The 11,842-nt window shown below is 34.2% G+C and overlaps 1 protein-coding gene across 1 annotated transcript; it reads right to left on the bottom strand.

The window, feature by feature from the left end:
- Positions 1 to 673: 673 nt before the first annotated feature.
- LOC131624527 (probable WRKY transcription factor 31) lies at positions 674 to 10,951 on the bottom strand. The gene is made up of 5 exons (XM_058895483.1): positions 10,806 to 10,951; positions 2,436 to 2,532; positions 1,606 to 2,177; positions 1,080 to 1,113; positions 674 to 955 (listed from the first exon to the last, which is right to left on the bottom strand). The coding sequence occupies exons 1-5, from the start codon at positions 10,949 to 10,951 to the stop codon at positions 674 to 676; spliced, it is 1,131 nt and encodes a 376-aa protein (XP_058751466.1).
- Positions 10,952 to 11,842: the final 891 nt, after the last annotated feature.

The raw sequence follows: 11,842 nt of genomic DNA, 5'->3' as shown, positions 1-11,842 counted from the left end.
AACAAAGTGAAATTGGTAAAAAAAAAGAATCTACATTTTTATGAGATGCAAGTTAGTTCGAAATTACAAAATAGAGATATAGAATATGAAGTTATAAAAAATTAGTGACAAAATAATTAGAGGTCTTATACAATGCATACAAGTTGAAATTAGTGACAATTTAAAAACACATTGTATACATGTTGTATGGAGCGGTTTTGAATTAAAAGAACGTGAAAGATTCAGTGTCATAAGAGAAAGAATAAGGTATATGCAAGAGATGATGTAGTTACCATTATTTTCTTCTATTTTTTCCTGGTAACTTAATTTTCTCTACATGTAATGACGTGGTTAGGCAGTTAGATTTCTTTTAAAAAAATGCACCATTTTATAAGCAACTTATTTTTTAAAATAAAATAAATTGTATTTTAAAGGGTAAAATGGGAATAAAAATAGGCCAGCCCAAAATCTCGTATCCTCTTTATATATAGTTATAGATTAAATGAATCTAATTGTTCTCTCATTATTCATCGATCTTAATGATTTTTCCTTGTGTTTGTGTTGATTATAACTTGATCTTTAATTTCAAGATTGATTGAAAAATGCTCTTTAATCTCAATTTACGATAAGTTATATATTGAATGTTATTTTGTAGAATAGGATAAGTTATTTGTTGAGGCAAATGAACTTGTAACTATTTTTGAGGCATTTGGAGTTGTAGAGGATTTGGAGTTTGTGTAAAGTCAAGTGTTATTGACCGAAATGGTGCAGAAGTTGAGATAGTTGCGAGACTTGTAGAACCAGGAATAGTTGCATTTGTTGTTTCATCTTTGCTTGAAGTTGATTCTAAAAGAAGCATTCTTGCCGCTGCTGCAGTTATTTGTGCCATTTCCATTGCTGCTGGAGGTAAAGTATGGTTATGATAGCCTTCATATGTTGTGATTACCACTTTTTTGTCTTTAGCACACTTTTGTACCTGTAAATTTTGAACTCTATATAAAAAATTTATTTTCAATGCATAACAAACTTTTGTATACACATGCTTAAAAGTGTATCCAGCAATAAATTTCTTATCCTGACATATGAACTCACGATCTTACGAGATATGAGTCAACTTTATATGGAAGCAATATACTTGAAAGATGAAACACATATCGAGTTAATATTACTATTAGTCATATTGAACCTAGTGAAATGCATGTCATGTCAATAATTGATGTTATTCATTGTGTATGTAGACTTAAATTACAGTTAATTGAGCACATATATGAAGTTAATGACATAATACAAAATTTTAATTAATACTATCTAACAATTTAGGCAACAATTAGAAATTTTAATGTCTATGCGACTGCTATGGAATTGGGGTTCTGATGCATTAATTATGTTTAAATCTTAAAGGAGAAAGCCTACCTGTTTTCTAACTGGGCAACCCCTAACCATGCTGCACCTATAATAAGCACGAGGACTCGGCTCTCCTTTCACTATTTTCTGTCCATACTTCCTCCACTTGCATCCATCAGAAACCTAATAAATAACAATAATTTCTCGTTACAAAATTGTATAGATTAAAAAGTATTGCAACTTGCAATTTAAAACTATGTTACACATTTCTGACATATTTACCATGATTCCATCTTATCTAGCTCTAATAGAAACTCTATAGCTCTCATCAAGATTGCAGCAACATCAGTTGAATCATCATTAACAAAGTTTGGAGCATAGTTTAGAGGACTCGGGTTTTGAAATCTCTCAGCATGACCAACATGATTATCCTCTCCTTTAGTTCCTTTACCATAGTCATTCTTTTCTTCATCACTAACTTTCCCATTCTTAGTTAGGACTAACTCTTTGGAGGCAACTTCAATGTTGTTCTCAGGCGTGGATCCCAATCCATCATAATTTCTTGTTCTTGAAGAAGAGGGTTCACGATCCACCCCAATATCTGCATTAATAGCCAATCCAGACTCCAAAAAATCTCTTGAAACTGATACTCCATCGTTCTCAAATTTCCTTTTATTTCCAAGTTTTCTATCAAACCCTTCTTGTTGTTCAACTTTCTCGGCCTTCTTGTCCTGCTTCATTTTCTCAAAACGTATTTGCAAGGTATCATACTGTGTTTGAAGCTGATCAAGCATGAAACTCGATCGACAATTTTCCATTTTCATTCGAGCAAGTTTGCCTCGAAGAACAGCCATCTAAAAAAACAGTTCATAGATTTCAAATATCATCACATAAAAAAACACTCAATTGTGTCTCTTAAACCATAATTGCACCCTCAATGTAACCACATCAAAACTACTATTGAAACGTCATCGCTGACATTTTACGCAATACAATGATTTACAGCATAACCACAGCACAACAAAAATTTAAAATCATGACTCAGAATAAAAGAAAAACATTGTTAAATTTCATTAAATTAAACTATGTATTAATATAATCATAAACTTTACCTCATTCTTAGTGTTTTCGTGATCGAATTTAGATGAAATGTCATTATCATCTTGATCACTAGCATCATTGGTAGCGAGATGATTTTGATCGAGACCACTGCCAATCTATTAATTAAAAATAATTACAAATTAAAGTGATCTTAAAATAATTGAGATAATAAATCAAAAGATTCAAAACTTACCAACAATTTATTGCGATAAACAAAAAAACCACAATAAAAGGACTACTTGAATTATGAATCACTCACGCTTAGTTTGAAATCCAACAAAGACGGCATGTTGGTATGATCAATGTCAAGGACAGAGACAGCAGCGGTAGAGGCAGATAGAGAGACATCAATGTCAATGTCAAGTAATCAACCTCAGTTAATGTTTGAAAATATTTTTGGGAGGGAGTAAGGTTGACTTGGAAAGGGATGACAGTGTGTGAAAGTGAAGAAAAATCCATTTTCTTGTTTGTCATAGTATTTTCTTGAGAACAATAGGGTTGTTGTTGCTGTACAAAATTTTCAAAGGGAGAGATTGTGGCTAAGGAGATAGGAAGAAGAAGAGGGTGTGAGAGAGAGAGAGAGAGAGAGAAAGGGGTTTCAAAGTATGGAATTCATTCGGGTATAAAACGGAGGAGTTTTACGCTTGAGAGTGAGAAGATTATAAAAAAAAATGTGTTTGTTTATCTCTCATTTCAATATACAGGAGAAAAGCATAGTCATCATTTAGAATAGGAAAGCACTGGTAAAATATTAGTAACGGTGACTAGTCAAAGATTAGTCAAATGTTGACTCCTATAAAATAAAAGAATAATGTTTTAATATGGTAATTTAAAATATAAATTAATTAATTCCTTCTATGGACATTTTCTTTGGTCAACTAAAAAACCAACATTTGTTTTATTAAATAAATAATATTAAACATATTTTGTTTATTTAATTTTTTCCCTTTTGAATTCGGAGATACATATCCGAATGCATCACATTCTAATTTTTTAGGGGCGTTTTTGAAGATGCATCTCCGAAACATCTTTTTGTTAAGATCACGGTGTTTCGAAGATGTATCCCCGAATACACCCACGGTTTTTAACGTGTGGGCTTTTTCGAAGATTCATATGTGAATTAGGGCTTAACATTAAACCCACGACAACATCCCCTCATTCTCTTTTGTTCTCAAATTCAAACACTAAAGAACCTGCATAAAAGCAAAGGCGTTTCGATGAAGTTGGGAAGGCGCTAGGTTAAGATTAGCGAGCACAACGATTTGAAAGCTAGTGAAGGGAAGTCGAAATCCTATCTCCTTGAAAACATATTCATACATGGCGAATCGATCACCGCTAAACCTGGAGCATATCCTCTTGGTCACAGACAGGCAACTGACCGCCCAATTCCTTGGACTACTGGGGGCCCTATCCTCAACCGCCCGGAAAGCTGCGACTAGAGAATTAGCATAGCGCGAGGCTATCCCCGCGGTTCCTCGGAAACCCAATCCAAACCAGGATCTGTCACGGAGTCGAACAACATGGGTTCTTCCTCGGATTCAGACGAAAGAAGTACTTCCTCCTAGGCGGCCATATCACCTGCATGTAGAGGAAAATAAGTGAATTTGACATTATACCAAATCCATCCTTCCACTTCAAGACAAGTGAAAGGGTGGAGTGGGGGGCACCAGAGGCCCCCGACCGAACCCTTATCCAGCTCCTCGAGCGATGTTCGAACAAGGATACTTTAGACCTAACTCGGGCGTATTCATGAATACGAAGAGCAAGCGGTCGAATGTGACAAACACGGGATGCGCCTCCCGAGGGCAAGGTAAATTCAACCGAGATAAAACATCAATGTCCCGGCCTGTGGGATACGTTTCCCGAAAGCGAGACATAATCTACTAGGGAAAAACATGAATTTCTCGGGGAATAACACGAATAGCCCGAGGAAAATCATAAACCCCCTGAGGATAACTAGCCATTCTATGTTCCTTTCCACAGAAAAAACATGAATCCTATCAATCTGTCGAGGAAATGGATTCCTCGCGCGGAATCTCCTACAAATCCCCTAAAACCCATTAAACCTAGTGTTCTTGATCACATCTAAAAAGGATGAAGACGCCGAGGACAGACTCGCCCAAAACACAGAAGCGTCCTAGGATCGAAATCTAACTAAAGAGAGATTAGAATAGCATACCTGAGGATTGCATGTTGGAAATAGGTGAACGATCGCGTTATCAGCAATATCCATTGGAAGCGGTGATTTAAGAGAGAACAGAGAAAATTTGAGAGAGTTTTAGGAGCGTAAAACCCTAAATGATCGGGTTTTACTCCTTTTTATAGACTCTGCACGGAAGGTGAAACACCACGTCGGCTGACACGCCTCATCCCAATCGCCGCCATCATTATGACCCTAGTCCCTAGGCCATCATTACACTCTTAATGCGTTGCCACGTCACCAAATGTCTGCCACACGCTACCGTTTCCCTTTCCCCGCGAAAGTTTTCCACCTGGCGGGGAATTTTCCTCCCGACTGTCACTAATGAGAGGAATTCCCCGACATACGCCACAGAAAGCATTGTCGAGAAAATACAAAGTCACAGCTCTGTGCCCGAAAACTATAACTGGGGGGGCTCCTGTTTTAGACTGGGTCGGCTCCTGGCCATATCATAGCGAAAGGCCCAAACCCTTCTTTGCCCAAGGAAAGGTCTGGCCTCATTCCTCGTCTCGAGGGGACTTCCCCCTTGCCCGTCTGACGGGCGTAAGTGACACTACATCTAACTTAACAAAACAACTAATCCTCAGTCAGGCAGGATTCGCCCGAGCAAGGCTTCCTGCCCCCGAATAAAGTAGAGTCCACACACTCCCTACAAGACCGCGTCTCCCATTAACATTCAGAGTGGTTGACCTAGGATAAAGACCACGTACTGGTCTCCACTACACATGTAGAATCCTGGCAATCTCCGAATTGGGCATAGGTATCCGGTCCATTGGTGAGATCTTGGCCTAACGCTGGGGGCTATAAATACCCTCTTTCACTAGAGTGTCACGTAACTTCATTCATTCTCACTCTTATCTTCTACTTGCACTCTGATTGCTCTCTCTTTTCACTTTGGCATCGGAGTACCTTGCAGGTACACCCCTCAAGTTTACCAAAACCCAGTCATATGCAGATCACGAAGATCCGTCTAATTAGGTACGATCAATTCGTATATTTTTAACAAATTATTGAATAAATCTATATAATAATTATAAAATAGTAAATTTTACCAATTCTCCGTAGATATTTCTTTCGAAACATTATAAGTATATCTTTAAGATATTAATTAATTAGTTTTTATAATATTTAACAATTATTAAATTTTATAATAATTCCATAAACTTTTTCTTCAATAGACCATTTTTTGTTTTAAAAATAGTTAATTCTATAATGATTCCATATACGAGTTTTATGTTGAAAATGATAATGAGATTAAAAGAGGAAATAGAAGAATGGTAATTAATTATAAACAAATAAATGATGCTATGGAAGGAGATGCGTATTTTCTTCCCAGAAAGGATTTAATTATTGAAAGAGTTTGAAATATGAACTGGTTTAGTACTTTTGATTGTAAAACTGGATTTTATCAAATAAGATTATCAGAAGAATCTAAAGCTTTAACAGCATTTAGTTGTCCTCAAGGTCAATATGAATGAAATGTTCTTCCAATGGGAATGAAACAATCACCATGTATTTTCCAACGCAAGATAGATTCTATCCTTAAAGAATTCAAAGATTTTTGTCTTATTGATATTGATGATATATTAGTTTTTTCAAATAAGGATCTAGATGATCACTTTAAAAAAGTAGAATTAGTACTTAGGTGTTTAGAACATGGAGTAGTATTAAGTAAGAAAAAAGCTATAGTAGCTCAAAATAAAATCAATTATTTAGGATTAGAAATTGAAAAGGGGAAAATAATAATGCAAAAACATGTATTAGAAAAACTTCAAAATTTTCCCACTAAACTAAAAGACAAAAAGGAATTACAAAGATTTCTTGGATTACTAACATATATTTCAAATGAAGGTTTTATTAAAAATCTTGCAGCTGAAAGAAAATTACTTTAACAAAAACTTAAGAAGGATGCTATTTGGTCATGGACCGCAGAAGACGAAATACTTATTACTAAATTAAAAAATTTATGTCAAGATCTTCCTGAATTATATCATCCATCAGATGATGATCTAATTATTATTAAAACTGACGCATCAAATGAATGTTGGGGAGGTGTTATGAAGGCTAAGCCCCCTGGCCAAAAGAAAGAATTACTATGCAGATATATGTCTGGAACCTTTTCAAACAGTGAAATTAATTATCCTACTCATGAAAAAGAAACATTAGCATTAATTCGGATGTTAGAAAAACATCGAATTTATGTTCTTGATAAAGAATTTATTGTTAGAACCGATTCTACTTATGTTGCAGGTTTCAAAAATATTAATCATAAAGGAACTTACAAGCAAGGCAGGCTTATAAGATGGCAGATGAAACTAGCTGAATATAATTACGCAATTACTCACATTAAAGGCAAAAAGAATGTACTTGGAGATATACTTTCTAGAGAATGGAACGAATCTCAGAAGAAATTTTGAAACAACAATTGGAGTTAAAAGAAGCACTAAGAATTCACAAAATAATAGAGCAAGAACTGATTGGAAAGGAAGTATAATTAATCGATAAGGAAATAGAAATTATAAAATCTCAACTTAGAATGAAGAATCCACTTGAAGAGATTAAATTAAAAGAACCTAAGAAATGGTATGCAGTATTTAACAGACCATTTCCAAGAATTTATGATGAATGGTACAAAGCAGCCCCTCACTGTACAAAAATCTCAGGAGTTACTTATAAAGGGTATGCCACCAAAGAAGAAGCTAAAAAAGCAATGAATGATCATAGAGATTCAGAAAAATCAAGAAAAGAGATTTATCTTGGCCCAAGAACTTTTTCAGAAACAACAAAGAATAATGCACCAGAAAGAACATCCATGAAAATCTTAGGAAGAATTCCTTCTTCCAGGGATAATTTGCCAATTATGTCTCAAAAAGAGCATGAAAATCAGGTTAAATTCTCTGAAGAAAAATTTAAGGAGAATTTAAAAAGACTTACTTACTGGACCGAGAAAGAAAATATTAATTGTTTCTATATGGTGGATAGAAAGCTTTTTGGAGTAAAAGCTATAATTACACCAGGAGCATCCCAGTTACTAACATTTAATATGTTCCAATTTGGACTTATTGAATGCCTTTATTTAAGTAAAAATCTGGAAGAAATTAATCTTTTCCCATATAATTTTAAAGAATCAGTCCAGAATTTTAAAAAGAATATTGCTAGAGAAAGAAATATTTATTTAAAATTTTATTCAGCCTATCCGGATTTTACAACGAATCAACCAGCCAAGCACTTTGTCTTCATTGGAGTAAGCAATAATCAATTTCCTTTAAGAGATGACTCAAAAGAAGAAATGTATGATGATGATCACTTACTAAACAAGTAGAAAGGTACTAAAGGATAGAGATATCCATCTATTCACATCTTTTGAGCTACCATTCTACGCATTTGATAAGGAGACAATGAATTATAATCCATGTGTACTTAAGGAGTTATGTTCAAATATAAAAAAGAGTGAAAATCATGCATGTGAAAGATGTTTTCAAGAAAAAGATGCCATGGAAGTGACTAAGTGTCTAGAAAAGTCCATGTGTCTTAAGGATGAGGACAAGGATGAAGCAATAATAGAGTCATAAAGATGAGGATAAAGGAAAGCAATAATAGAGTCATGAAGATGAGGATAATGGGAAGTAATAATAGAGTCATGAAGTAGATAAAAAGTAAAGTCATTTGTCATGTAATGTTTAAGTGTCTTAAATAAGTAGTACTATAGATGAATAGTACTATGCATTATTGTGAATAGAAAATAATATTATAATGTGTGTTTAGGGCTATAAATAAGTGCTTGTACAATGGGAAGAGGAAAGTTGTAGAAAACAACCTTTGTGTAAGTTTCTCTTTAGAAACATATGCTAATCCTTTTAGGATTTAGCTTGGCACCTTTTGTGTGCATTGTTGTAACATAAACTTATATCAATAAAACCATGTTTCTACTTATTCAAGAATCATTCAATTAAATTACACAACATATATATCTATTAATCAACTATCTCACATAAACTTACGGAAGCAGCGGTGGACCAAAATTTCAGAAGAAATCATGATCATGTATAATTTCTTTACTTACTTACTTTTATTAAGTGTTATAATTTTCTTATATGTCTAGCATAACAAAAACGGAAAAAGAAATAATAAATAATATAGAGCATTTACATATTACTGAAGAAGATGGAAATTACGAAGGAATTATTTTAATAGATCCATCCTTATTTCATAAAATATAAAAGGAATACTTAGATTTATCTAAGGATGCAAATATGAAGAGAAATGATAGAATTGGAGGAATAATGAAAAGATTTAACCAAAAGGATAATATTATATATTATGGTAAAATAATTAATGAAACCCCAACAGATATAGCAGATGCCCAAGGACATACCTATATACAATTATTAAATAAAAAGAAACTTGTGGAACTCAAGAAAAAAATAAAGAAAGATGAACATAGAAATAAAATAGGATATATTCATATAGGAGCAGTGCAAGTATTAATCAAAGCAACTTTTCAAGAAGGAATAAATTCTCCCGTAGAACTAATAATAAAAGATGATAGAATTACAGACCCAGTAGATAAAATACTTGGAGTAGTAGAAGGAAATTTAGCTTATGGTAAACTAAAATTTGAAATACATCCAAATATTAGAATACCTTTAAATACTCAAAGATTAGAGCAAACTTTAACTCTTGAACACAAATTCCTTAGAGGAAATTTACTGAGATCAGGAGATAAAATATTTTCAATCACTTATTGTGTTAATTATGCATTAACTAATTCTCACCATAGTATTACCTTTAGATATAATAATAGAATTGATATTCCAAATCTTTTTGAAGATATAGGAAAAATTTATTATCCAAAGAAAAATGAAATAACCGATGTGGGACTAAGTTTCTATCACTTCTACAAACTCTTTTCAATTCATAAGCATTTTCTCCATTCTTTGGATTATCCTGTCAACTACTCGATGTGGGACACTAGTTCTGTCACTAAGTGGAAATATGAGGGCAGCAAGTGGAGTGAGGGAAATATTCATGTTCATCATTTTTATTGAATAATATACAACACTTTCTTAGAACAATAAACTACATATGTGACTCTTTTTTCATCGTGCATAGATAATTTTTCTAAAGATTATCAGCTTTCACTACAAACATGTGCCATGCAGAACTGTGAGCTCTATAAGCTTTTGCTATCCCATAGTTTGTTTAGGATTAAACTCCATAAGCAATATTAGTAAACCTCATATCTGGTATATTTTCCAAAATGTGATCAAAATATCATCTCTCACGAACAAAAATAATGTAATAATATTTCAAGAACAAAATTAATGTAATGAAATTCTCGAGAGATAAAACATAGATTTAGTTGTTCAAAATTCTCAAACTCACAGATTTTTACATTCAGCAAAAAATGAAGGGGCGATAACTTTCATTCAATACTCATGAAACATACCTTCCACTTTAACTTCCACCTTAACTCCATCATTATTTTGACTCTTATTGGAAGCTTTCTTAATAGCTTTAAAACTTTAAAGGTGGAGCATACAAGTTTTTATATGCCTGTGACATGCTAAACCGAAGATAACACCAACGTATGCATTACTCTTGTCTCACAATGTGGTGTTTCAAATCTATGTAGAGAGAGGAGCACATTTAAGAGATAAGTAATTGTGATTTTTTTAGAAGATTCAATCACAAGCTACTTGTTCAACTCCATCCAGATTTTCACGTCAAACTCTCCAAGCTACTTGTTCAACTCCATCAAAAATTTCAAGACAACAACAACATACTCTCTGACACGGACAGCCGGTGTAAGGCCTTGTGGCTCCATCCACTCGACACCCTTCTCAACATCATCATACTCTTCGACAACAACATACCATCCTATTTTGAATCTACTCTCTGTTTGCAGCATCATGCAATTTTGATAATATTATTGTTTAGTCTTGATAATATACTTATATCTAGTGCAGTTTTCCTCCCCTAGCTCTTTAGATGAAAAATGGATAGTTGAATTGGCATCATCAATGTCAGTAGGTCTCTGAAGATAAAGTACCCCTTGCATGGGGGAGCCTCAAATAATAATATAGCCTAGTAGTGGTGCAATGTATACTATTAATTAATAAAAAAATATTCCTGAATCAAGTTAGTAGTGTTGAATGTATAGTACCGTTCGTTGAGTTACCTTTTAGAAGAGGCACTGATGAGCTTGACTGTGGAACCAGTACTCATGGAGAGTGATAGTGTCTGCACACGTGCTGCTCCATTTTCATTGTTGTTGGTGGTGTTGTTTTCTGGGGGTGGTTGGTTTCTCAGCCATGTTATTATCATGGATAAACCTATGGAGTTATTGTTGTTGTTATTTGTGCTATCATCGTGATGGGTTAAAACCAAAAAGAGAAGGCACCACCGTTTGATCTTGAGTAGAAGATGTGTGTTGTGGTTGATGATCAGGTGGTGGTGGTTTGGGTGCAACCATTTGAAATGCAATTTTGTGTTGCTTCAGTACACTTTTAGTCCCACATCGTTTGAAAACAAAACACAACACTACAACACGGAAGACCTACGAAAGCGCTTATTTTGGGCTTTAAAAGCGCTGTGAAAGCCAGCGCTGGTGTAGGTAACAAAAGCGCTTCTGAAAGCGCTCTGGTAGACCCCCCCTATAAGAGCGCTTTTCTGGAAAAAGTGCTCTGGTAGACCCCCCTATAAGAGCGCTTTTCTGGAAAAAGCGCTCTGGTAGTTCCCTTATAAGAGCGTTTTTTCCAGAAAAGCGCTATGGTATCCCCCCCTTTGAGAGCGCTTTTTCTAGAAAAAACGCTCTGGTAGCCCCCCTATAAGAGCGCTTTTCTAAAATCGCTTTCGTAGGTTGCGTTTTTTTATTTTTATGTTTTTTTTTAATCTTTGGCAGCGCTTTTACTAAAAAGCGCTTTCGTAGGTGGACCTTTAAGAGCGCTTTTTAAAAGTGTTGTCTTTGCTAAATGAGGTATTTTAATGTGCAGCCTGTAATTTAAGCCTCCCAGTCGACCTGTAATATTTTCGACCTGTAATATGTTTTAAACCTGTAATATTTTCGACCTGTAATATATTTTCGACGATATATTTTCAACCATAGGTAGGACAATATATATATATACTAATATAACACCATTATAATATCCAAAATTATATATATACATCATTATAAACCAAATCAGTAACATCAACAATATTATACTTCAAATC

This window comes from Vicia villosa, unplaced genomic scaffold (genome assembly GCF_029867415.1).
Source record: "Vicia villosa cultivar HV-30 ecotype Madison, WI unplaced genomic scaffold, Vvil1.0 ctg.000133F_1_1, whole genome shotgun sequence".
Lineage (NCBI taxonomy): Eukaryota > Viridiplantae > Streptophyta > Magnoliopsida > Fabales > Fabaceae > Vicia > Vicia villosa.
Note: the sequence above shows the minus strand (reverse complement) of the source record. Positions and strands in the feature narration are given on the sequence as shown.